Source organism: Bos mutus, chromosome 12 (assembly GCF_027580195.1).
Source record: "Bos mutus isolate GX-2022 chromosome 12, NWIPB_WYAK_1.1, whole genome shotgun sequence".
Lineage (NCBI taxonomy): Eukaryota > Metazoa > Chordata > Mammalia > Artiodactyla > Bovidae > Bos > Bos mutus.
This window is the reverse complement of record NC_091628.1, coordinates 35,681,629-35,708,423: the sequence shown is the minus strand read 5'-3', so window position 1 is coordinate 35,708,423 and position 26,795 is coordinate 35,681,629. Positions and strand designations below refer to the sequence as shown.

The 26,795-nt window shown below is 47.6% G+C and overlaps 2 protein-coding genes across 5 annotated transcripts in view; both read left to right on the top strand.

Annotated features, from left to right (window-relative positions):
• Positions 1 to 8,139, top strand: part of IFT88 (intraflagellar transport 88) — a 61,424-nt gene extending 53,285 nt beyond the window's left edge. For all 4 annotated transcript variants that reach the window (XM_070380540.1, XM_070380539.1, XM_070380537.1 and 1 more), the window contains 3 exons: positions 4,227 to 4,293; positions 7,504 to 7,614; positions 7,833 to 8,139. In XM_070380540.1, the coding sequence (XP_070236641.1) occupies positions 4,227 to 4,293; positions 7,504 to 7,614; positions 7,833 to 7,954 (300 nt within the window). In that variant the 3' untranslated portion in view covers positions 7,955 to 8,139. The remainder of the gene's footprint in view (positions 1 to 4,226; positions 4,294 to 7,503; positions 7,615 to 7,832) is intronic.
• A 4,356-nt stretch (positions 8,140 to 12,495) lies between these two features.
• Positions 12,496 to 26,795, top strand: part of IL17D (interleukin 17D) — a 29,677-nt gene continuing 15,377 nt past the window's right edge. Inside the window, exons 1-2 of the mRNA XM_070380550.1 lie at positions 12,496 to 12,650; positions 13,105 to 13,400. Coding sequence (XP_070236651.1) covers positions 12,636 to 12,650; positions 13,105 to 13,400 — 311 coding nt within the window. The 5' untranslated portion in view covers positions 12,496 to 12,635. The remainder of the gene's footprint in view (positions 12,651 to 13,104; positions 13,401 to 26,795) is intronic.

Below are 26,795 nucleotides of genomic sequence, written 5' to 3'. Positions count from 1 at the left end.
ATGGAGAAGATGACTGTTCTCTCTTTGTGCTTTGGGTCGAGTTCCTGGGCCTGGAGGGACCCTGTGCCCTGTTCCTTGGGGGCAGTGACAAATAGCTGGACAGGGTGGGACACTGCAGCCCACAGCAGTGCTGGGTTTTCAGCATTTTGTGTTTCTGCTTCCCTGAACATAAAAACATTAGTTGCAAGAATCTTGTGAAACTTTGCTGTACAACTGGAAAAGAGCAAAACAAAAGAGCTGAAATTGAAGACTATTTTAAATACAACAAGGAAGAGAAAAATGTTAGCCCAAACTAGAGAGAAGTAGAGAATAAAAGGGAATGACTAGGAGGCAAAAGAGGACGGGAGAGAGACAGTTTACACAATGCGGGAAGTTTTCATTGCTCATCCAAAAATGAAGCATACTCATAATTTGTTCAATTTTAGAAATCGAATTTCTAAATTCTTACAATATTCAAAAAGAGAATTCCCCAAGAGGGAGGAGTTATATGCATATATACAGCTGATTTATGTTGTTGTACAGCAGAAACTAATACAACATTGTAAAGCAGTTATATTGTAACATTAATAAATAAAAGAATTCCTGTCTTAATATTTGTCATTCCCATCCCCCCACACCCACCCCAGAGAAATCAGTTTCAAGAAATTCTTTGTTTTGGCCAACTTAAAATACCATGGGACATTCAAAACTAATATAAAATGTAGTTGGTACTTACCCCTAAGTTTCCAATTATTTCCTAAAGCTATTTGAGCAGAAACCATTTTGGCTATATTTCTATATTCCTTTTTCTATATTACGGAAAAAGAGTCCATGTGAAGAACTCTTAAAGGCACAGCTTTAAGTTGACTGTAAAGGAAATTGTAATAAAAGTAGCAAGAATGTTTTGCACATTTTATATATTATTGCATTTACAAAGTTCAAGAAAGAAAACCAGAGGGTAACCCATATAACATTTATCTTTGGTGCAAAGCATGTAGTGGTTTGCACTGGACGACACTGTCCAGGTGAGGCTCTGGTGCCTTTTGTTGAGGCTTGGGGGCCTTGTGGGCTTCCGTCGCCCTGTGCTAGTCCTAGGTTCACCTGTTCAGGAAACAGTCAAATGGGGAAGGTGTTCCAGAAGCTGGTCACCTGGTGGGAGAATAAAAAGAATGCAGGTCACTTCCGCCCAGCCCACAGACACAGTGTGGTCCTCAGAGAGGGTGTGGCTGGACCTCAGGGCCTGGCCCAGAGGCGGGAAGGTGCAGCCATGTTCTAGGGTTTTTTGGAGCTGAAGCCACAAAAAAAGGTCTTCAGTTCTGTTTTCTATTGAATTTGAAGTCAGTCTTCTTAAGGATTCTTGTTAACATCTGTTCCTTGTTCTAAGACAAGGCTCTAACTCTTAGGGAATAAAAGCCCTGTGGTGGACAGAACCCTGGGCTTTTGTCCTTCTTACCCCCAGTCAGCGTTCGGAAACTGTCCACAGTGAAATCAGGTTTGTCCCAGTCTGTCCCATTGCTAGAAAATGGCCACAGACTTGGATGTCAGCAACATCCAGTCACTGGGAGAGTTTGCAGCCCCACCGCCACCCCTGAGTCCTGTGGCCACTCTCAGGGGCAGGCGACAGTGTGGCCGGAGGTCACTACACGGTGGGTCCCTGTGGGGGAGCAGTGTTGTGTGCTCACTGCAGGGAGGATGCCATCTTCCGACACTCCTCTGTTTACATTCTTCTCTCATTTTTCCCCCAAAATGGGAATGGCATCTCTTTTTTTTTTTTTTTATGTTATTGGAAAGACAAGTGTTATTCTAAAAATATAGATAGATGACTTTTGTAAGTAGTATTCAAATTAAAATGTGTAGAGAAAAATCTGAAAATCATTAAACCATGACTTGGAGATCACTATTATTATCATTTTGGTATTTATATTCCCAAGCATTTTTATAAATATATACAAACATATATTCAATACACATTTTAAAATGGGAACTTTTTTTTTTTTTTTTTACAAAAGTGAGATTTTTACGAAATACTGCTTATACCCTGCATTTTCCCCCTACTTAGCAGAACAACCTGGGGAGCTTACCGTGTCCCTGAAGGCAGACCCCTGTCATTTTTTGTGGCTGTTCTGTCACATAGCTGTTTCCTTCACATGTCAGTCCTGTATCCGTACCTCACTCCTCCAGATCAGTCCAGATTCCCAGGAACTTGATGAGGTGTCGAAACTCTGAGAAGATGGCAGCGTCTCTCCTCCTGGCATCAGCACAGACCACCTGCTGAGAAAGAAATGAGACAGGCTTCTCAGTCACTGAAATGTGCCTGTGTCCCTGGGCCTGCGTCTGTACCCGCCCTGTTCGCTGTGGGGCTGGGCCCCTCAGTAAGCCGTTACTGTTGTACCTGCTCCATTACTCTTCTTCCAGGAGGTTCCCCCAGTCTGGACCTGTCCCTCCTGCCCGCAGGTGTCCCTCTTCTTTCCCTACTGGGAGGAAGATTATATGGACATTTGTCTTTATGAGTTTAATTATTTTATCATTGTCTAAGTCTTTTAAATATGCTGGTAATTTTTCACCTATGGGCTTCTTAGGTGGCACTGCTGCTGCTGCTAAGTCGCTTCAGTCGTGTCCGACTCTGTGCGACCCCAGAGATGGCACCACCAGGCTCCTCCGTCCCTGGGATTCTCCAGGCAAGAACACTGGAGTGTGTTGCCATTTCCTTCTCCAATGCATAAAAGTGAAAAGTGAAAGTGAAGTCGCTCAGTCCTGTCCGACTCCTAGTGACCCCATGGACTGCAGCCCACCAGGCTCCTCGGTCCATGGGAGTTTCCAGGCAAGAGTACTGGAGTGGGGTGCCATTGCCTTCTCTGCAGGTGGCACTAGTGGTAAAGAATTCTCCTGCCAATGCAGGAGACACAGGAGATGCAGGTTGGATCCCTGAGTCGGGAAGATCCCCTGGAGGAGCAAACAGCAGCCCACTCCAGTATTCTTGCCTGGAGAATCCCATGGACAGAGGAGCTTGGTGGGCTATGGTCCATGGGATCGCAAGGGTTGGACGTGACTGAACATCTAAGCACAGATGAAAACCAAGTTTCTACAATCAGAGTATAGATATAAATATTTTTATTTTGTTACATCATCTTTGGGTTTTCTTTTGTCTGTGGAGGCAAAGGGAGAGATGGGGTTCCCAGCGAGGTTTCTTTTTAAAAGAAAATAATTTGAACATGTTTACCGATATTTAGAAGACTGGAGTTTTAGGAGTGTTTCATTGTACAGACTTGAGTCTTGGATCATGGAGAAAAAGTGTTTTCTTCTTCCTAGCAGACTACATTATCAATAACCCCATCCATGACCTGATAATTTATAAATAAATTGGAGAGTTGTCAGGTTTGAGGGTGTAAATAATGTGTCCTTTGAGTTATTTATGGAATTATGTTCATAGTATTAAAGATCTAAATAAGATATCAACCTTTGTTGAGAAAATTTAATTCAGTTGTAAATAGTTGTCCAACACTGTCTGTTTCTATTCACTGAATACTGTTTTCTCTCAACAAACCTTTATACATACAAGAAACTGACAGTGTTGGAGGCAGGTTCAGTATTAATTCAAAGATTCTAACTTGAACAAAACACAGAATAACCATAAGATTCAGAAAGAAACCTAAGAATGTCACAGTTTGGAGATAATTCTTATGACTTATGGGTGCTTTATATCTAGGAAAGTAGACTGTTGGGCAGACCTTAGGTGTTTGTGAGATTTAATAGTGCGTTTACTGTGGAAGGTGAATTCCAAAGCTCTGCTGTCTTTTTCCCCCTGAAACAGTTCTGGTCCAGTGTTGTCACATGGGCTAAAGCAGAAACAACACTCTCTCAAGTCCCCTTCTCCCTCCACCTTTTTAGCTGCTGTGTTTAAGATCTGAGCTTTCACATCTGGAAAGTACTTGGTTTTTAAGTTACTTGCAGAAGCATGGGTGACCCTGCCCTGTTAAGCCCGAGTGCCATCCGTGTGTGTAGTGGGACTGGGGTCTCCAGGTTTCCCACCTCATTTCCAGGACAGCTGGGCCTTCCTCCTGTGGGACCAGCTCCAGGGCAGGTCACGTGAACCCAGCTTGGGAGGCAGGACCAGTCAGGCCTGGGGGCTGCGTTTTAACAATAAATCAACGCTTGGCTATGGTGGTCCCTGCAGGATATTCTTATTTTCGCTGAAACAGGACTTGTGTCCAGCGTGTCCTTGTTAACATGTGGTCTTCTTGCTCTAGCGCATCAAATCTGGCCGGGACAGCAGCGGGTGTCCCCGCGGCCGGAGAGACGGGAGTGCGGGCAGTGGTGAGTGTCCATGACCCTGGAGAGGCCGGGGTGGGCAGATCCTAGTGCACTGGCTTCTGCAAGCCCCTTGAAACAATCCAGAAACATCCTATTTGTTTTTTTATATACAGCAAACCTCACTTACTTTCACTTTTAGTCACTTACCTCACTTACTTTAAGTTACTTTTCTAAGCATCAGCCTGCTATATTATGAACAGGTGTTTGCAGGTGTTAGTTGTTAAGTAACCAGCCCTGTTTCTGCTGATTGATGAGTAAATGGTCATGTTGGGTAAATCATCGCAAGTGTCCATACCAGTGAGGTTTGCTGTGTCACAGTGTTCAGATGGATGTTGTAAGGAGGGATTTCACAGGATGCTGATGGACCTCTGCATGTCAGTGCAGAAGTGGTGCCAGCCTGGGCACTGGGCAGCATGCCTCTGGACCAGCCACGCAAACCCTGCTGCTTTGGGCTGCTCCTGAGTTCCTGCTCTGTGACATCGTTACTTAATAAGAAGATTTGTTATGTTTTCCTCCCCCTTTTCCCCGTCAACAGAATCCACCTTCTTTCTCTATTTCAGGGGATAGTAGAAGTTATATTTAGGGGAAGTTGGGTGGTTTTAAGGAAACTAATTAGAAAACCAAGTGCTAAATTGGGATCCAAGTTGTGTCCACACTTAGCCCCGCCATGCACACAGGACTGACTTAATCCTGTTGTCTGCTTGTGGTCCAGGGGGCACGACGCAGGCAGGCCTGGCCTGCAGCTTAGGGAGGCCTTCCTTTCATTCCTTCATTACTGTTGGCTGCACACTGGGTGCCAACGACATGAGACAAGGCCCTTGCCCTCAAGGAAGTCAGGATCGACTTGGAAGGACCCACGAGCCCTGATCTACTGTGGGCACTGCCTGGCGGAGCGGGGCCGTGGCCCAGACAGCCTCTCCTTGAGGGCAGGGCTTTGCTCCCCAGGTGTGTGCAGCCACTGCAGGCAGCAGGCGCCTGGATGCCCCAAGGGGCAGCCCCACTACTCCAGGGGAACTCCAGCTATGTAACACCCCTGGGGATCACCTCAGTATCAGGTGACATCTCATTATTTCAGTGAAATGGGAATGTTCACACTGAGGATAAATTATAGCCCGGGATAGCTTCAGGTCAAGGCAGGTTTTATTCTTGACATGAAGCTGTGTTCCCCCCAGAAACCTGCTTTAGCGCCGTTTGGAATTGGGCTTGTAGATGAGGAACATGGGCCTGCATGCACCAACAGTTCTCAGTGGCTGGGAAACTGTGGATCAGCCTGTGCATCCATGAGAAGATCCTAGGAAGGGCCCCAGCAGCCCTCTGCTCCCGCTCCCCTGCTCTTAGGAGGCAAACTCCCGGGCTATGAGCACATTTGCATTGGGTGTCCCTTTAAGGAATAACCCTAGGGGAGCATCAGTTCTTTACTGAAGTTCAGGATCCTACGCTTCCCTCTAGAAGTCCTCGGTTCAGAGTAAGCAATTGGTTCCTCCCAAACCCACCACCAAACTGCCTTCCCAGGTCATCATGGGCTTGTGCAGTGTGGCTGAGGCCCCTAGAAGGCCTCACGTTTAAAGTCCACTTTGGAAGCTCCGGCCCCCCTAGCCAGGTGTCCTGAGAGCTGCTGAAGCTGAGCCAGAGCCCAGAGGGCAGTGTCCAGCCTCAGAGAGTGTCCCCAGGCCCTGGGATTCTGCCTTAGGCCGAGAAGGGCCACAGCTGTGCGGAGAGGGGCCTCCTGGGGGCCTCCCCGCTGCTGCTGCTGCTATTTCTTAGCAAATTTTCCCTTCTCTCATCCAGCTCATGTCAGCCCAACACAAACAGGCAGTCCTGGTGCACAAACAGCTTCTGGGAGCTGAAGCTGGGCTTCCCGATGGGCCAGGTGTCAAGGCCTGGCCCTGGGGCGGCACCCGGCTCTCTTGCTTCTCTCTCCCAACACTTGCCTTTTTCTTCCTGGTTTCCTGTCATCGTTGATGGCCCCACCTCCTCCCCAGGCCCCCACACTATCCTGGAGCCTGCCTGTCAGCACCTCTGCCTCCAGTTCTCTCAAGCCTGGGGCCAGGCTCTCCCTGGCTTTGGGGTCTGAGTCTACCAGGCTGTGGCACCACTTGGATTCCTCCCCACTTCACCTCCTGGGCCCCTCCTACAGCACCATGGGGCCCCCGTGGACATGGCCCACCTTAAGCAGCGTCCCCTACCCTCACTTGCTCACTGAGAAACAGCACAGCCTGCGTGTTAAAGGGTGCCCAGTCCTACCACTTCCACTTCTGTCCCGGGAGACCCAGTGATGCGTGTTCACGTCTCAGTGTGGACATCTCTGGCGCTTCTGTCTGGGTGAGAATCACAGTTCACAAAGGGGAAAGGGGTTTCTTCATGAGTCCAGTTGAGGCCAGACCTGAGCTGGTTTAAGTGTAGTGTGTTGAAATAAATGCCATGCCTACAACTGGACTTTTAAAGTGTTGCCTAGGAGAGAGGACCATAGGGAACATATAATCAGAATTATTAGTTTGTACAAAATTACTCTTTTTGAAATGTTTGAGGGCCTTTGAAAATGGTTCTTTTTTGTGCATCAGACTGGTCTCATTGTAGCCTTATTTCTCAATAATTTGTTTTATAAACCTCAGTGCCCTTCCTCACGAGGGGTCCTCAGGTTTTATCGTGTATCAGAGTCACTGGGAAGGCTGGTTAAAACAGATCCAACCCCAGCCTCTCTGAGCTGGCCAGTGATGGGCCTGGGACTTTGTGTTTCTGACCCAGTCCCAGCTGTGGTGGTCCCAGGGCCACACCCGGAAAACCACTGCTGCGTTTTACAGGAACGACCTTGTGTGGGTGAGAGGTCACTGTTGCCACTTTTCAGACCCATGGCCACCCAGTGAGAGTCTGTGGCCTCCTAGCCCACTGAGGCTGTGAGGCTGCGGTGGCTCCCAGGCTGTACACAGGTGGTGGCCCAGCCCCTCCCCCCAAACTGGGAGACCTTCGCCAGTGTTTGCAGCATCCGGTAGGATGTGAGCCATGTAAAGACTACTCAAGTGATGCTCTGACTATAGTAGAGGTTCCCACCAAGGGATTTCTTCAAAATTTCAGAAGACAAGAATTACATCCCTTGGAAACTGGGTGTCAGATGAAACAACCAGCCTGTTTTTTGGCAGATAACTCTACTGTAAGATTCATAATGCAGTGTGGTGTTCCCCCAGCATGTTCAACACCTGTTGTTTCCGTTTCCAGACAGTGGCCAGAACTGTAGCGCTGGCAGCAAAGGCGAGCGACTGAGTGCCCAGCTTCGAGCACTGCCTGGCACAGACGAGCCTTATGAGAGCAGCAGCAACAAGGAGCCAGGTGAGTGCCCCTGGCCCGTGGGTCTGCCGGGATGGCGGAGGGGCAGACACGTCCTCCTGGGGGTCAGTAGGAGTTTCTGCAACACAGACAAAGCTTCTCGTGACTTGGGAGGCATTCCTGCTCACTTTGGGTTGCTTACTGTTGACAGTGAGTCTAACCGGTTCTACATTTGCTGTTTTTCCTGTTCCTCTAATGTCACCATCTGCTCTGAAACCCAGACGCCTTCTATGTGGATCCGCTTGGCCCTCAAATAGAAAGACCCAAAACTGCAGCCAAAAAGAGAATGGAAGAGGATGATTTTGCTGATGAAGAGTTAGGAGATGATTTGCTTCCGGAATAGTATAATTTTAATGTGTTATTTATTAAAGGAAAGAAGTCACCTTACAGGATTATACTCATGTTGAACTTTGGATTAAATATCCAAACTTTAATTTTGCACACTGTCCAAACTTTTAATAAGTGTATTCTATTCTATGAGTTATGGGTTTAGGTTTTGTTTTTAATGGAATAAAAACGTGAAAATAATACTTAGGCCAGCGACTGACTTACCCTTTTGAACACACTGATCCACAGTAGGAAGTAAATCTTCTTCCCTAGTGGTTCAGTGGTAGAGAATCTGCCTGCAAGGCAGGAGACTCAGGTCCAATCCCTGGATCAGGAAGATCCTCTGGAGATGGAACTAGCAACCCACTCCAGTATTCTTGCCTGGAGAATCCATGAACAGAGGAAGGGGTCACAAAGAGTCGGACACAACTGAGTGACTAAACAACAGTAACAATGAAATTTGGACAAGAAGTAAATCTCGCAGCACTACCTGGCACCCACACCCACGTAAGTATCCTAATTACTGAGGTATGTGCTGCTCTTTTCTGTAATTTCTTAGACAGTATTAGTAGTGAAAGCACTGTATTGACTTAATGGTTTGTGGCTTGAAAAATACTGTGCTCAGATATACCCTTGATGAGTTGTTGTTCAAGCAAACTTGCTTGGTGTTTGGGGACTGAGTCTGGAAGTTTTGCCTGGTGGGAGCTCCAGCACTAGTGAAGCAGTTGTGTCTTGAAGGCAGGAAGGTGTAGGGACAGGAAATACCAGATCTTGAGCCTCTCAATCTTTTCTGTGATCGCCTCCTCCTGCAGCCTCATAGCACCAACCACCCGAGCAATGGCAGCCTCAAGGGGGCTTCCCCAGCAGGACTCTGGGTGCGGGGTCAAGGCCAGGACTGCCTGCGTCCTCCGCAGTGCACCTGACTGGTTGGCCGTGTCCTGTGGACTTGCACTGGTGGGCAGTCAGGAGAAGTGGCTTGTCTGTGACACCTCATGAGAGGAGGGCCCATCTGTCTCATTTTGTTTCTGCCGTGTGCACATTTCTGTTAGGTGCAGGAGAGAAACACCTAATTAGAGCACGTTCCCTGCTCCCTAAAAAGGTCGTGACCCAATGGGGCAGGTGTTCAGCAAATACATGAGATGTCTGATGTGTGGGAGAATCTGAGGACACTGTCATGACCAAGACAACACCACCCAGTCCTCAAAGAGCTTAAATTCTGGCCGGGGAGACAGATAGTGAATGTAGTTTTAGTGGGCTCTAGGGCAGTTGCTCTTCAGTCACTCAGTCATGTCTGACTCTGTGACCCCATGGACTGCAGCATGCCAGGCTTCCCTGTCCATCACCAACTCCTGAAGCTTACTCAAACTCATGTCCATTGAGTCTGTGATGCCATCCAACCATCTTATCCTCTGCCACCCCCTGCCCTCAATCTTTGTCAGCATCAGGGTCTTTTCCAATAAGTCAGTTCTTCGCATCAGGTGGCCAAAATACTGGAGTTTCAGCTTCAGCATCAGTCCTTCCAATGACTATTTAGGACTGATCTCCTTCAGGATTGACTGGTTGGATCTCCTTGCAGTCCAAGGGACTCTCAAGAGTCTTCTCCAATACCACACTTCAAAAGCATCTGTTCTTCAGCACTCAGCCTTCTTTATGGTCCAGCTCTCATATCCACGCGTGACTACTGGGAACACCACAGCTCTGATGAGGGCAGTCAGAAGATGAAATGAAGGCGCATCAGGAGAGTGTTGATGGTGGAGGAGATGATCTGGGAACCCCTCTGGGAGAGGCGTTTGTATCAGTACCAGGTGATGATTCAAGGGCAGCAGTGCCCTGGGCAGGAGGAGCAGGTGCTAACCCACAAGCAGGAGGATCTGGGGGTGTTGGGGGCAGAGAGCTAGAGTGTCTGGGGCTAGATGTGGTGGGTGCAGTGTGCTCGGGAGCGGGCAAGGGGCTGCTGTCCACCAGGGAGGCAGGAGTAGGTCTTTTCTAGCAACAGCAGAGAGGAAGGTGAGTGATGTGACTTGATTTATCTTCTAGAAAGTGACCCCACTGGTGTCATGGGGATGGGGGAGGGGACCACTCGCAGAGGCCTGGGTGAGAGGTCACTGGGCTGGCCTTGTTCTGGGAATGAGAGCTGTTGGGATTGGTCCAATTCAGCCCATGTTTAGGAAGTGGAGCGTGCCCGTGCAGGAGACTCGGGTTCAATCCCTGGGTTACAAGGATCCTCTGGAGAAGGAACTGGCAACCCACTCCAGTGTTCTTCCCTGGAGAATCCATGGACAGAGGAAGGGGTCGCAAGGAATTGGACACAACTGAGCGACTAAACACCACCACATACTTAATGAAATAAACATGTTGACAGTTCAGTGCAGCCCTGACAAGTGAGAGAAAGGCACACCCAAGTCCTGATGAGGGAAGCCCAGAAGGGAGGCTGATGGCCACTTGCTGCTGAGGAGCTGAGCGGCTGCTGGTGTTGCCTTTTATGGAGGTGGGCGTTCCAGGGGGAAGGCCGTTGGTCACCCAAGGCCAGGGCTGCTGCTCTAATTCCCGGGGGAGAACAGCAGAAATTTGTGGGTGTTAGGTCATGGGAGGGCTGGAAGCAGCACGAGTAAGAAGTGTGTAGAGCCCGGGGCATGGAGGTGAAGGGGAGCAAAGATCCGAGGCCAGACATGGAAGCAAGTTATCTTGGGAAAAGAGACCGTGAGTCGGGAAGTGTGATGCACAGGGGTGTGGGTGGAGGCCTCAGGTATGTGGCATAAACAGCTGTGTGTGGTCAGCCAGCTGTGTGAACTGAACAGAGTAGCTAAAAAGGATCAAGGGACTGGGGTAACTGTTGAACGGTGGGGGGAGGACACCAGGACTTGTTGGGGTGGGAAGGAATGGTGAAGAGGCAAGGTCAGAGGTCAGAGAATTGCAGAAGATGAGGGAAGAAAGTGCTAGTGCCTGAGGTGAGTCACAGGCTGCACTGGGAACCGGTATCCACAATGATCATACCTGGAGGTGGGGGGTGGGGTGTGTGTGCAAGGGGCGAGGCAGGGGAGAGGGATGGGCCTCCACACGCTCCAGTACCTGAGACCTGATGGGGAACGGTGGGTGGAGCCGGGGTAGCTACTTGGAGGCCAGTTTTGAATGACTCCTCAGGTGTCCAAGGTGGGGAGTGAAGAGCAGGGGTGGGACATCCAGGTGCTGACAGAGGACACGGCAGAGGAAGAAGCGCTGACCTTCACAGGAGGGAAGGAGTTCTGGTCTGCCCTGACCCAGAAGGTGAGTGGAAACAGCTGCCCCCACAGTGGCTCTGGGTGCCTAGATGGAGGGCTGGGCTTTTGAGAACTTCCTTCCCTTTTTCTCACTTGTCTTAAGGTGGGATTTGAACTGTTAACATGTTTATTTCATAAGTATGTTCACTTCATAAGTATGTTCTGATCTGAGGGTACTGACTACTGGATTTTGCATCTGTTAGAAGAGAATTTCTCAACTTGGTTTAGTATCAAAAAGACTAATTGTATGTTCTATCAAGTGGGCGAGCAGGTTCAGTGTTTATGACCTTTCACAAAATGAAAACTGTTGGAAAATAAATATTTTCGTTTCCAAGTAACAAGGGAGGAGAGAGAAGTTGCCGAGTTATCAGACAGTGGAAGGTATTTCGTTGAATAATGCAGAGGGAACAGTCTGGTCTGTACCGCCTTACCTTTCAAAGTATTCCCACACCTTTACCAAATTGGGGGGGGGGAAAAAACAACCCACAAACAATATGCTTGTGCATTGCTATGTTTATTCCCATTTTACCATAAAGGAAACAACACAATTTATCTATTAGTCAAAAAAGTAACCTCAAAAGGAACGTTTACTCACCAAGCTGTTAATTGCTTAAATTGGCAATTTCTGTGGGCTTTTTAGCAGTAGATAGGGCGATTCCTCTTCAGTTATAGGGTATTCAAGGCATACAAAAGTGTTGTTTTTCTACACAGCATAACTGAAATGTGTTTTCACCAATGATTTACAAGGCAAATACCAAAGCTAGAAACCGTTCAAGGAACCATAAATCGTGTATTTTCTGTACCTTCGGAAACCTTTCAGCTCTTATCATTCTTTTGTTTTTATTGGCGAAGTATAACTGCTGTGAAATGACCGTATTCACCAGGCCGCCACCTAAAAGCATTAAGGTAGATTTATAGAACGAGCGAGCGCGTTTGGTTGTTCTTGAAGTAGAATCCCTCCAGGTAAGTATATTGTCTTTATTTACAAAGAATCGGTCTTATTTCACACCACTGCTCGTGCGTAGAGTCCCGGCTTCAGGAGCAGGCGTCCAGACACCCAAAGGTGCGCCCAAAGGTGCCGGTTTCCAGCCACAAAAGGGCAGTCTGGGTCGGGTGTCTGGTGCTCGGTTTTCTGAGCTGCTGGGGGGCGGGGGTGGGTGCAGAGAAGGGCCGTTTCCTGGGCGTTTGGGGGAAGGACAAACGGCCGCTTCCCCACCCGGTTCGGAACACTGTCTCCAGTCCCTCAGGAAGGCGTGGTGAGACAGGCTGCCTCCAGGCCCGCGAGCTCCACTCCAGGTGCCCATCGTCCCGGGGCTCTTTCCGCGCGGCCGGACCCTCTGACTTCCCTTCCAGCCGAGGCGCCTCCTTCCGCTCGCGCCGCCGCGCGGCTCCGCTCGGACGTGTCCGCGCCTCCGCGACCACCGGAGCCACTTCGCGGCAATGCTGGGGCCGCCGGTGAGTGCGCGGCGCGAGCGCTCGACTCAGTCCCGGGCCCGGGCGGCTCGTGGGGTCCGCGCGCCTCGGACACGCGGGGGCCGCCGAGGGGCCCGGGCGCCGTCACAGGCACTCGCAGCCCGCGGCGCAGCAGCCCGGCCGGCACACGCACACGCGCACCGCACACCCGCGCTCCGCGCGGACCCCGGCTCGGGGCGGCGGCGGCGAGGGGCGCGTGGGCCGGCGCGGGGCAGGGCCGCGGGGTCCCCGAGGACGGCGCACGGGCGGGGAGGGCGCGCGGGGCCCGGCGTGGTCCGCACCCATCCTCCGGGCGGGGGCGCGGGGCCCAGGGGTGGGGCGCGGGACGGGGCCCCAGAGGCGGAGGGCGCGGGGCGGGGACCCGGGACTGGGGGCGCGGGAGACCGGGGGTGCGGGCCCCTCCTGCGCGCGGCGCTGAGCGCGGCCTGTCCCGCAGGTCTGGGCGTTGGTGGCCGGTGTCCTGCTGGCGCTGTCGCCGGGCCGTGCGGGGGGCGCCCCGAAGGCGGGCCGGCGGCCAGCACGGGCGCGGGGCTGCGCGGACCGGCCCGAGGAGCTCCTGGAGCAGCTGTACGGGCGACTGGCGGCCGGCGTGCTCGGCGCCTTCCACCACACGCTGCAGCTGGGCCCGCGCGAGCAGGCGCGCAACGCCAGCTGCCCGGCCGGGGGCAGGCCCGCCGACCGCCGCTTCCGGCCGCCCACCAACCTGCGCAGCGTGTCGCCCTGGGCCTACAGGTGAGCGGGGCGCCGGGAGGGCGGGGGGCGCCAGGGGCCCGGACTCGGAGCAGGCCTTCCCGCAGAGGCCCTGCACCTTCCTCTGAGGGGACCGCGTCCTCCGGGGAATTCGTAGGTCTGCCAGACGCCCCAGGGTTTCTTGAGCACCTGCTCTTTGCCGGGTACGTGGTTAAGTGGAATCCACGGGGGACCGAGCCGGGTGGGCTTTTGTTACAGGGCTTTGTACCGTCGGCCCGTGCGGGTCTTGCAAATGTTTTCCGGGTGCCTGTGCCCGTCCAGGGACAGCTGGACATTGGATCTCAGTAACGCATCTTCCGAGTCTTCTAGCCGTGGCCGACGGTAGGGGCGGTGGGGGTCACCAGAGAGTAACTGAGGTGGGAGGAGAGGAGCTGAGCATGCCGTGGTTGGCGGGGTGAGGATGCGCGCGGCGCCGGGCACTTTGGAGGTTGGAAATCTTTCCATAGTTTCTCAAGAGGTCGGTCATCTCGGAGGAAAGGAGCAGCGTGCAAACAGGGCCAGTGTGGCTGGAGTGTCAGCACACGTGTGACTGTCCCCTTCTTTCCCCGCCATCCCCGTGCCAAGGCGCTCATAGACTGCACAAGGCGGGGGAGCCTTCACTCCGAAGCCTCGAGAAAGGGAAGGGGTGACCCGGAGGAAAGGAGGAGAGTGAGGGACCCAGGCCTGTATATATATGTGCTTGTGCGGGTGTGCATGTGTGTGGTGGGAGCACAGGCCTAGGTTTGACTTTAGCAGGGTTGCAAAGTTGATATTTATCCTTGAGGGTGTTTTTCACTCAAGGAAGCTGTCCTTGAGCAGGGTAAACTGGAAGAGAACACGGATACTCGAACTGGGGCGTAGAGGAGGTGAGGGCAGGACCAGTTCGAACAGCCTTGCTTCAGGAAGTGAAACTGACCAGGCTGAGTGGAGGATGGCTATTGCGGGAGGTAGGGGCTCAGGACAGACATCCACGCTGGGGTTTGTGTGCAGGGAACCCGTAAAGAACCCCAGGCTGCTTCCCTGGTCTCAGCCCCACCTTCCCGCCTCCCCTTGCTCCCTGCTTCTGCTCGTTCTGATACTCTTAGGACTCATCCTGGCGTTGGTCTCTGCCTTCCCTCCTCCTCCCACCACGCCCAGGGCCCGAGGGTGGGTTCTTGTCCGGCCCCCCTTCATGTAGCCTCCTGTACACCCTTTGTGTGCCAAGTGTCATTGTGGACAACACACTCCTCTCTGCAGGCGGGTAGCTGCTTCTCAGGCCAGGTGAGGCCCGGTGACCATGGGACCATGAGGGGCGTGTTTGCCACGCATCTGTCTTGCAGTGTCTTCTAGCAGCAGCACGAGGAACAGCTTGTTTGCGAGGACATGAGTTTTCAGAGCTGGGCCTGCTGGTTCTCATCCCTGAGACTGGGGATTGGGGGCATGAGGGTGTGTGTGTGGAGACCTAGCCCCTGTCTCCCCAGGGGAATCCCCGGCGCAGAGAGGGAGGCCTCGGAGGGGAGAGATGATTGTTGAGAACAGCAGCCAGTGTCCTGGGTGCTGCCAAGGAGCAGGAGTTACACCTGTGTGGTTTTCACGGGTCTCAAGGCCGGTGAGAGTGCATCTTATGAGGAAGTGGCAGCCGGCCCTACCTTCTGCAGGGGGTTGGCTTCTGGGCGGGGCCTGGGCTGCCGGTGGCTGGCTGCTGGGGGACCCCTCTCCGCCCCAACCTCGGATTGCCTCCCACCCTCCTGAGTTTCTGTGAAGATTAGAAAAAGTCGTGCACGTGGCAGCCAAGAACCTATTCTAAGCTGTGGATGGCGGGGTGGCTTCTTAGGTGTTCTTGCCTGGCAGGTCTTGAGCAGAATAGTGGCCTTACCTGTGTGGAGTCAGCTCAGACTCAGAGTGGTGTTTAAGGCTAGAACAAAGGGAACTGGATGAAGCCACTACTCACCAGACCAGAAAGGCACAGAAAAGACCACTTTATGGGAATAAGGTAGGCTTTGAAATAGAAACTTGGACTATAAGGTAGCTTTCAGTGTCTTTAAGGGACAGACAGGTCATTTGATAAATGGTGTTGGGACTGTGTAACCAGCTTGTAAAAGATGCAGTTGGATCTCACCCCTGTATGAAAATGAGTTCCAGATGACTCAAAGACTTAAGTGGGAAGAATAAACCACAAAAACACATAAAGAGCGGTCAATTATATTCATACTCTTCAGTGGAGAAGGCCTGTTTAGTAGTTTCCAGTCCTCCAATGGGCTTCCCTGGTTGCTAGGTGATGGTGAATCTGCCAGCCAGTACCGGAGACCTGGCTTCCATCCTTGGGTCTGCAAGATCCCCTGAAGGAGGGAATGGCAACCCTGTCCAGATTCTTGGCTGGAGAATCCCATGAACAGAGGAGCTTGTTGGGCTGCATGGAGTGGCAAAGAGTTGGACACGACTGAGCAACAAAGGACATTATACAAGAGACCCCCAAAGTCACAAAAGAGGAGATCGATACATTTAATTGCATAATTATCTGCCATTTCTTCTTGGCAAAATTGAAAAAAAAATACAGCGGCAAACTGGAAGAAAATATGGTACAAAATCCATGTGACAAAGAGCTTGTTTTATAAAGAGTGCTTACAAACCAAGAAAAAGATGTGATGAAAGGATGACAGAGGCCGTGGACTGTCCTGGACAGACCTTGCCTTCAGGTGTAGTGTTGTACCGAGAGACCATTCCTCGTGGGGCATTCATCAGGCGGGGCTGCAGGTGTGTGAGGGGAAAGGGTCTCCCAACCCAGTGTCGGTGTGACTGGTCCAGCTTCCATGGAAGAGAGTTGGAGAGTAACTATGACAGTTTCAAATCCCTACCTTGTCCTTCCGTGATTTCCTCTCCCCATTGGCAACCAGCCACTAGTTTGCTCTTTGTATCTGTTTTGTTTTATTGCTTCTTTTCTGTTTTTTAAGATGTCACATACAAAAGGTTAACAGTGTTTGTCTTTTTCTGAATATTACCCTCCAGATCTGTCCACAGTTCTGCAAGTGGCAAAATTTCATTCTTTTTCTGTGGCTAATATTCCCTTGTATATATTTACCATGTCTTTATCCATTTGCTTGTTGATGGACACCTGGGTTGCTTCCATGTCTTGGCTATTGTAAACAATGTTTTATGAATTTTGGGGTACATGTATCGTTTTTCATTTTTTCTAGATTTATATCCAGGAGTGGAATTGCTGGATCATATGGTATAACAGTTCTAGTTTTTAAAAAATTATTTATTTGCTTTTGGTTGTGCTGGGCCTCCATTGCTGTGCAGGCTTTTTTCTGTAGTTGTAGCGAACAGGGGCTACTCTCCAGTTTCAGTTTGCACTGAAACACAGGTTTCTCATTGTGGTGACTTCTCTTGTTGCAGAGTACAGGCTCCAGGGCATGTCGGCTTCAGTGATTGCGGCCCCCCAGGCTCTAGAACATAGGCTCAGTTGCTGTGGTGCATGAGCTTAGTGGTTGCGAGGCATGTGGGACCTTCCTGGACCAGGGATCAAACTGGTGTCTCTTGTTTGACACCAGTTTACCACCATTGTTTACCACTGAGCTAACAGTGAAGCCCTATTGTTGGTTTTTTGAGGAATGTGCACAATTTTCCATAGAGGATGCACCAATTACACTCCCACCCACAGTGCACAAGGGCTCCTTTTTCTCCACATCCTCACCACCATTTGATTTTTGTGATCTTTTTGATGATAGCCATTCTGACAGGTATGAGGTGATAGCTCTTTGTGGTTTTGATTTGCATTTCCCTGATTAGAAGTGTTGAGCATCTTTTCATGTGCTTGTTGGTCATCTATATATCTTCTTTGGAAAAATGGGTATTCAAGTCTTCTGCCCTTTTTTAATTTTTTTTTTATATTGAGTTGTATGAGTTGTTTGTATATTTTTGATAGTAATTCTTTATTGGTTTTAACAGTTGCAAGTATCTTCTCCCATTCAGTAGATTGACTTTTCACTTTGTTATTAGTTTTCTTTGCTGTGCAAAAGCTTGTAAATTTATTTATTTTTGCTTTCATTTCCTTTGTCTTAAGAATTGAAAAAATATCACTATGATTTATGTCAGTGTTCTGCCTGACCTTTTGTTGTGAATGTATAGAAATGCAACAGATTTCTCTATATTAATTTTGTTGTCTACAAATTTACTGAATTCATTTATGAGCTGTAGCAGTTTTCTGGTGGCATCTTTAGGATTTTCTATGTGTAGTATCGTGTCATCTGCAAACAGTGACAGTTTTACTTCCTTTCCACTTTGGATCCCTTTTATTTTTTTTTTCTTCTGATTGCTGTGGCTAGGACTTCCAATAGTATGTTGAATAAAAGTAGTGAGAGTGGGCATTCTTGTTTTCTTTCTTTCTGTCTTGAATTTTACTTTTCCACATTTTTTAGAAAATCAACTCTCTGTTTTAGAGGTGAGAGTTCTATTTTTTTTTATTTTTTAATTGAAGTATAGTTAATTTACAATGTAGTGCTCCAGGTGTACCATAAAATGGTTCAGTTATATGTGTGTGTGTGTGTACACACACATACCCACTTTCCCCTGGTAACCATAAGGTTGTTTTCTACATCTGTGACTTTCTTTCTGTTTTGTAAATAAGATCATTTTACATTTTTATAGATTTCCACATATACGGGGTGTCATATATTTGTCTCTGTCTGTCTTCACTATGATAATCTCCAGGTTCATCCATGTTGCTGCAAATAGCTTTATTTCATTCTCTTTTATGGTTGAGTAATATTCCATTGTATATATGTACCACATCTTTACCCGTTCATCTGTTGATGGACATTTAGGTTTCTTTCGTGTTTTAGCTATTGTAAATAGTGCTGCAATGAACATTGGGGTGCGTGTATTATTTCAAATTATGTTTTTTGACAGGATATATGCCCAGGAGTGAGATTGCAGGATCAGACGTTAGCTCTGTTTCCTGCATACTGTTTTCCATAATGGCTGCACCAATTTGCATTCCCTCCAACATCTTCTCTAGCATTTATTGTTGGTTGACTTTTTTATTGATGGCTGTTCTTAGGAGGTGTTACCTCATTGTAGTTTTGATTTGCATTTCTCTAAAAAGTAGTGATGTTGAGAGCATTTTTTAATGTGCTTTTTACCCATCTGTATGTCTTCTTTGGAGAAATGTCCATTTAGTTCTTCTGCTCATTTTTTGATTGGGTTGTTTTTTTTTTTTTTTTTTTTTTTTGATATTGAGCTGCCTGAACTGTTTGTGTATTTTAAAGGTAGAATCCCTGGTTGGTCGCCTCATTTGCAAATATTTTCTCCCATTCAATGGGTTGTCTTTTCATTTTGTTTATGGTTTCCTTTGTTGTGCAAAAACTTTTTAAGTTTAATTTGGTCCCATTTGTTTGTTTTTGTTTTAATGTCCACTACTCTAGGAGGTGGATTCAAAAAGATCTTGCTGCAGTTTATGTCAAAGAGTGTTCTGCCTATGTTTTTCTCTTAAGAATTTTATAGTATCCAGCCTTACATTTAGGTCTTTAATCCATTTTGAGCTTATTTTTGTGTATGAGGTTAGAGAATGTTCTGATTTCATTCTTTTATATGCAGCTGTCCAGTTTTCCCAGCACTTACTGAAGAGACTATCATTTTATCATTGTTTATTCTTGCTTCCTTTGTTGTAGATTAATTGATCATAAGTATGTGGGTTTATTTCTGGGCTTTCTATCCTGTCTGAGCTAATATGTCTTTTTTTTTGCCAGCACCATACTGTTTTGACTACTGTAGCTTTGTAGTATAGTCTGAAGTCAGGGGGTATGATTCTTCCAGCTCCATTTTTCTCAGTATATGTGGAGGTATGTTCCCTCTATACCCAGGACTGGAGAGTTTCGTTTTTTTTTTTTTTAACCATAAATGGATTTTGAATTTTATCCAAAGCTTTTTCCTGCATCTATTGAAATGATCATTTGATTTTTATTCTTCAGTTGGTCAGTGTGGTGTATCACACTGATTGATTTATTGATACTGAAAAAATCCTTGCATCCCTGGGATAATCCTACTTGATCATGGTGTATGGTCCTTTTAGTGTATTATTGGAATCAGTGTGGTAATATTTTGTTGAGGATTTTTGCATGTGTTCATCAAGTGATGTTGACCTGTAATTTTCTTTTTTGTATGATATCCTTGTCTAGTTTTGGTATCAAGGTGATTCTGGCCTTGTAGAATGAATTCAGATACATTCTTCCCTCAGTTTTTTTTTTTTTTAAATAGTCTTCAGAATGATCAACTGTTCTCTAAATGTTGCTGGAATTCACCCATGAAGCCATGTGGTTCTGCACTTTTGTTTGTTGGGTGTTTTTTAAAGTTATTGATTCAATTTGATTACTGGTCTGTTCATATTTTCTGTTTCTTCCTTGTTAAGTCTTGGGAGATTGTACATTTCTGGGAATTTGTCCTTTTCTTCTAGTTTTGCTATTTTATTGATATAGAGTTGTTTGTAATAGTCTTTTATGATCCTTCGTATTTCTGTGGTATCAATTGTAACTTTTCCTTTTTCATTTTTGGTTTTAACCAAAATCTCTTTTGATGACTCTGGATAAAGACTTATCAACTTTATCTTTTCAAAGAGCCAACTCTTAATTTTATTGATCTTTTTCTTTTCTTTTTTTTTTTTTTTTGTCTCAGTGTCATTTATTTCTGCTCTGATTTTATCTTTCCTTCTACTAACTTTGGGTTTTGTTCTTACTTTTTCTAGTTCATTTAGGTGCAAGGTTAGGTTGTTTGAGATTTTTCTTGTTTCTTGAGTGTGTGTCACTATAAACTTACCTCCTAGAACTATTTATTTTTTTTAATTTTTAAAAAATATTTATTGAAATAGTCTTCATACTTTTTGTTCAAATGCCCTTAGGTATTTTTTTAAGTTAATATTTATGTATTTATTTTTGGCTGTGCTGGCTTTTTGTTGCTACCTGAGGGCTTTCTCCAGCTGCCAGCTCCAGCAAGCAGGGGCTGCTCTCTGGTTGTGGTGTGAGGGCTTCTCATTGCAGTGGCTTTTCTTGTTGTGGATCGTAGGCACGTGGGCTTCAAGAGTTGCAGCTCTTGGGCTCCAGAGCCTGGGCTCATTAATTGTGGCACACGAGCTCCCCAAGGCATGTGGGATCTTCTTGGACCAGGAATTGAACCAGTGTGCCTTGCATTGCAAGGCAGATTCTTCACCAGTTGGACTACCAGGGAAGCTCCTTTTTTTCGTTTTTAATTGAAGTGTAGTTTTTATTACATTTTGATTACATTTGATTACATTACACACAATACAATGTTGTATTGGCTTCTGGTGTATAGTAAAGTGATTCAGATATACATGTATATACGCATGTGTGTGTGTGTGTATATATGTTTCATATTCTTTTCATTATGTTTTATTATTGATATTGAATATAGTCCCTGTGCTATGGTGTAGGGCCGTGTTTTTATGCATTGTATCTACTGTAGTGTGTATACTAATGCCAAACTCCTAACCTATCCTCCCCCCTTCTCTTTTGGTAACCGCAGGTTTATTTTCTGTGTCTGGGAGTCTGTTTCTGTTCTGTAAATAAATTCATTTGTGTGACATTTTGGATTCCACATTTTAGTGGTATCATATGGTATTTGTTTTTATGTCTGACTTGACTTAGTATGATTGCCTCTTGGTCCATTTATGTTGCTGCAAACGACATTATTTCACTGTTTTTCGTGGCTGAGTAGTATTCCATTGTATATATGTATCACATCTTCTTTATCCTTCCTCTCTTGATGGACATTTGTGTTGCTTCCATGTCCTGGCTCTTGTAAATAGTGCTGCAGTGAACACTGGGGTGCACGTGTCTTTTAGAATTGGAGTTTTTGTCTTTTCCAGATATATGCCCAGGAGTGGGCTTGCTGGGTCATATGATAGCTCTATTTTCAGTGTTCTAAGGAACCTCCATACTGTTCCCCACAGTGCTACACCAGTTTACATTCCCACCAACAGCGTAGGAGGGTTCCATCTTTTCTACATCCTCTCCAGAATTTGTTATTCATATGCTTTTTAATGATGTCCCTTCTCACTGCTCTGAGTGGATTTGATTTCATTTCTCTAGTAATCAGCAGTGTTGAGCACCTCTTATGTACCTTTCGGCCATCTGTATAGCATTTTTGGGAAAATGCCTTTTTAAGGTGTTCTGCCCACTTTTTTAATTTGGTATTTTGGTTTTCTGTTATTGAGTTGTATGAGCTGTTTGTGTGTTTTGGAAATTAAACTCTTATTGGTTGCATTATTTGCAAATATTTTCTCCCAGTCCTTTTGTAGGTAGTCTTTTCATTTAAAAGCTTTTTAAAATGAAAAAGGATTTTAAAAGTAAAGCCTTGTAAGTTTGATTAGGTCCCATTTATTTATTTTTGCTTTTATTTCTGTTGCCTTGGCAGACCAACCTAAGAACACATTGGCAAGATTTATGTCAGATAATGTTTTGCCTGTGGTCTCTTCTTAGAGTTTTATGGTGTCCTGTCTCATTGTTTTAGAACTGTTTTTGCTGCATCCCATCAATTTTGAATCATTGGCCCTTTGTTTTCATTTGTATCTGGGTATTTTAAAATTTCTTCTTTGTTGTTTTTTGGTCGCACTGCGTGGCATGTGGAATCTTGGTTCCCTGACCAGGGATTGAATTCATGTCCTCTGCTTTGGCAGGTGGATTCGTAACCACTGGACCACCGGGGAAGTCCCACCTTGAAATCTTTATTAAGTAGACTGCCTGCCTCCATTTCACCTAGTGCTTCTGGGTTCTTATCTTGTTCCTTGCTTTGGAATGTGTTCCTCTGTTGCCTCATTTTGCCTAGTTAGCTGTTTTTATTTCCATGTATCTGGTAGGTTGGTGTGTGTCCTGTCCTTGGAGAAGTGGCCTCTTGTAGCACACAGGTCCCCTCTGGTCACCAGAGCCGTATGTTGGAGTGAACCCTCTGTGAGCTGCCTGTGTCTTTCTGTTGTGGTGGGCTGACCGCTGTGGGCAGCCTGGGAGGTGTTTTGGGGCCCTGGTACGGTTGGCTCTGGTACTAGGCCTTGTCTTGTGTGGAGGCTGCTGGCCACTGTGGGCTGGTCATAAGGAGTATGGCTACAGGGCCTGGGGGTCCCAGGGACAGTGCTGGCCCATGGTGGGGTTGGCAGGGAGCAATCCCAGGGTGGGGTGCTCTGGGGCCAGTGTTTCTGGATCTTGTGTCAGCTGCTGGGGGACAGGGCTGGGTTCTTGACACAGCTGCTACAGGTTGCAGGGTGTCCCAGGGCCAGTGCCGGCCTGCTGATGAGTGATGCTGGATCCTGGGGGACTTGCTGAGGGGTCCAAGATGTGTAGAGCTCATGGTAGCCTGGGGGTGAAGGGGGGGACTGGAGCCTGGGGTGGGGCCTGGGGCAAGTGCTGGCTTAGTGATGGGTGGAGCCAGGTCCCAGATCAATGGTGCCAGGCCTTAGGGACCTGGGCTGATGCCAGCCTGCTGGTGGGAGGGTGGGGCAGTTGGCCGAGGGGCCCAGGCATCTCAGGGCTGGCGTTGGCTGGGCTGTGTCCTGCCATGGCAGACCTCGGTGCTTCCGTGGTCCTGGGGCTGGTGGGGACCCAGGGTTCGGGGGGCTGGGTCCTGGGCTCGCTGGCTGCCAGGCCCTAGGACCCTAGAGCTGGTGTCAGCCCACCGGTTACTGGCACTGGTCCTGAGGGCATGGCCAGGTCCAGGGGTTCTGGGCTTGGTTGCCAGCTCACTGGTGAGTCTAGCGGGGCTGAGGACCCAGGGGTCTTAGGGCAGCCTGTCTGCTGGCAGGTGGGGCTGCGTTTCTGCTCAGTTAGCTGTTTAGTTGAGGAGTCCCAGTACTGGGGCCTCAGGCGGTGGCCAGGGCAGGGCCGGTGACACACTGGAGCAGACCCACGGTGGCGTGTGTAGCACCATCATCCATGTGGTGGGAGGAGCTCCAAGGAATGGCCATGCCCGTGACTGTGGCCCCCAGGAGCTCAGTCTCCAGCATCCTGGTAGACAGGGGAGCTGACCTGGGCTTCTCTCAGATTACTGCTCCTGCCCTGGGCCCTCAGGGATGCCCTGATGTAAGCCCTACTGGCCTTTTAAGCCAAACATTCCAGGGGCGCGTCTTCCTGGCGCAGGATCCCCAGGCTAGGGAGCCCGGAATGGGCTCAGACCTCTTGTTCCTTGAGTGGGGTAACTTCTGCAATGTAGTTGTCCCCCCGTTTATGGGCTGCTCACCCCCTGCCCCCAGGGGTGCGGGGCTCAGCTGTGCTGTGACTCAGCCCTTCGGCTTGTGTCACTGTTGTTCCTTCTTTACATCTTTAGTTGTAGAAGGTCTTCCCTGGTAGGTTCTGGTCTGTGTTATCAGTAGTTGCTCTGTAAGTATTTGTCATTTTGGTGTGCCTGTGAGAGGACGTGAGATTGGGGTCTTCCTGCTCCACCATCATGGCCGAGCTCCTGGAAAAAGCTGGAGGGGGACAGTGGTGGGCAAAGCATCTGAGTCTTTTTCATTTTAGCATGTGGTTGGTTTACAGTGTTGTGTTAGTCTGTGTACAGCAGAGTGATTCACTTATATGTGTGTATACATTTATCGATTCTTTCTCAGATTCTTTTCCTATTTAGGCTATTACAGAATACTGAGTAGGGTTCCCTGTATCATACAGTAGATCCCAGGTCCTTGTTACCTATTTTATATGTAGTAGCATGTACATGTCAACCTCAGTTCCCCAATTTGTCCCCGTACCCTTTCCCTCTGGTAACCGTAAGTTTGTTTTCTACATCCATGACTCTACTTTTGTTTTGTAAATAAGTTCATTTCTACCCTTGTTTTGTTTAAGATTCACATATAAGTGATATCATATTTGTCTTTCTCTGACTGACTTCACTCAATATAACAATCTCTAGATCCATCCATGTTGCTGTAAATGGCATTATTTATTCTTTCTTTATGACTGAGCAATATTCCATTGTATATATGTGCCACATCGCCTTTATCCATTCATCTGTTGATGGACATCTAGGTTGCTCCCATGTCCTGGCTGTTGTATATAGTGCCACTATGAACATTGGGCTGCATGTATCTTTTTGAATTATGCTTTTCTCCAGATATGTGCCCAGGAGTGGGATTGCTGAGTCATATGGTATGTCTGTTTTTAGTTTTTTAAGGAATCTCCATACTGTTCACCACAGTGGCTGCACTGTTTACATTCCCACAAACAGTGTAGGAGGGTTCTCTCCTCTTCACACCCTCTCCAGCATTTATTATTTGTAGGTTTTTTTGATGATGGCCATTCTGACCCGTTTGAGATCTCATTGAAGTTTTAACTTGCATTTTGTTAATAATTAGTTATTATTAGACAATAATTCCTGATTCTCCTAATGCTGGGAAAGACTGCAGGCAGGAGGAGAAGGGGATGACAGGGGATGAGATGGTTGGATAGTGTCACCAACTCGATGGACATGAGTTTGAGCAAGCTCCAGGAGTTGGTGATGGACAGGGAAGCCTGGCGTGCTGCAGTCCATGGGGTCACAAAGAGTTTGACATGACTGAGTGACTGAACTGAATTGAATAATTACTGATGTCGAGCATTTTTTAATGTGCTTTTTAAGCTGTCTGTATGGTTTCTTTGGAGAAATGTCTGTGTAGATCTGCTTATTTTTTCATTGGATTGTTCGGTTTTTTGATATTGAGCTATCTATTGTTCAGTCACCAAGTTACGTGTCCGACTCTTTGCAACCCCATAAACTACAGCACGCCAGGCTTCCCTGTGCCTCACCATCTTCCGGAGTTTGCTGAAGTTCATGTCCGTTGAATCAGTGATGCCATCCAACCATCTCATCCTCTATCGCCCTCCTCCTCCTGCCCTCAATCTTTTCCCAGCATCAGGGTCTTTTCCAATGAGTCAACTTTTTGCATCAGGTGGCCAAAATATTGGAGCTTCAGCTTCAGCATCAGCCCTTGCAAAGAGTATTCAGGGTTGATTTCCTTTAAGATTGACTTGTTTGATCTCATTGATTCCAAGGAATGCTCAAGAATCTTTTCCAGCACCACAGTTGGAAATAATCATTTCTTCGGTGCTTTGCTGTCTTTATTGTCTAGCTGTCACATCCATACATGACCACTGGAACAACCATAGCTTTGACTATATGGACCTTTGTTGGCAAAGTGATGTTCTTGCTTTTTAACACAGTGTCCGTGTTTCTCATAGCTTTCCTGACAAGAAGCGATCGTCTTCTAACTTCAGGGCTGCTGTCTGAAGTGATCTTAGATCTGCAGTGATTTCAGAGCCCAAGCAGAGGAAATCTGTCACTGCTTCCACCTTTTCCCCTTCTATTTGCCATGAAGTGATGGGACTGGATGCCATGATCTTAGTTTTTTTTAATACTGAGTTTTAAGCCAGCTTTTTCACTCTTCTCTTTCACCCGCATCAAGAGGCTTTTTATAGTTCCTCATCGCTTTCTGCAATTAGAGTGGTATCATCCATATATCTGAAGTTGTTGATACTTCTCCTAGCAATCTTGATTCTAGCTTGTAACTCATCCAGCCCAGCATTTCACATGATGTGCTCTGTGTATAAGTTAAATAAACAGGGTGACAATAAACAGCCTTGTACTCCTTTCTCAATCCTGAACCAGTCAGTTGTTCCATACAGGGTTCTGTTACTTGTCGACCCGCATACAGGTTTCTCAGGACACAGGTAAGATGGTCTGGTATTCCCATCTCTTTAAGAGTTTTCCAGTTTGTTTTGATCCACGCAGTCAAAGGCTTTAGCATAGTCAATGAAACAGAGGTAGATGTTTTTCTGGAATTCCCTTGCTTTCTCCATGATCCAGCGAATGTTGGCAATTTGATCTCTGGTTCCTCTGCCTTTTCTAAATGCAGCTTGAACATCTGGAAGTTCTCAGTTCATTAATGCTGAGGCCCAGCTTGGAGGATTTTGAGCATTACCTTACTAGCATGGTAGATGAGTGCAGTTGTCCAGTGGTTTGAACATTAGTACTGCCCTTCTTGGGAATTGGGATGAGGATTGACCTTTTGCAGTCCTGTGGCCACTTCTGGGTTTTCCAAATTTGCTGGCATATTGAGTGCAGCACTTTAACGGCATCATCTTTTAGGATTTTAAATACCTCTTCTGGAATGCCGTCACCTCCACTAGCTTTATTGGCAGCAGTGCTTCCTAAGGCCCACTTGACTTCACACTGCAGAATGTCTGGTTCCGAGTGAGAGACTACACCATGGTGGTTATTCGGGTCATTACGATCTTTTTTTTGTACGGTTCTTCTGTGTATTCTTTCCATCTCTTGATCACTTCTGCTTCTGTTAGATCTTTACCATTTCAGTCCCTTACTGTGCCTATCTTTGGATGTTATGTTCGTTTGATATTTCCGGTTTTCTTGAGATCTCTAGTCTTCCCCTTTCTG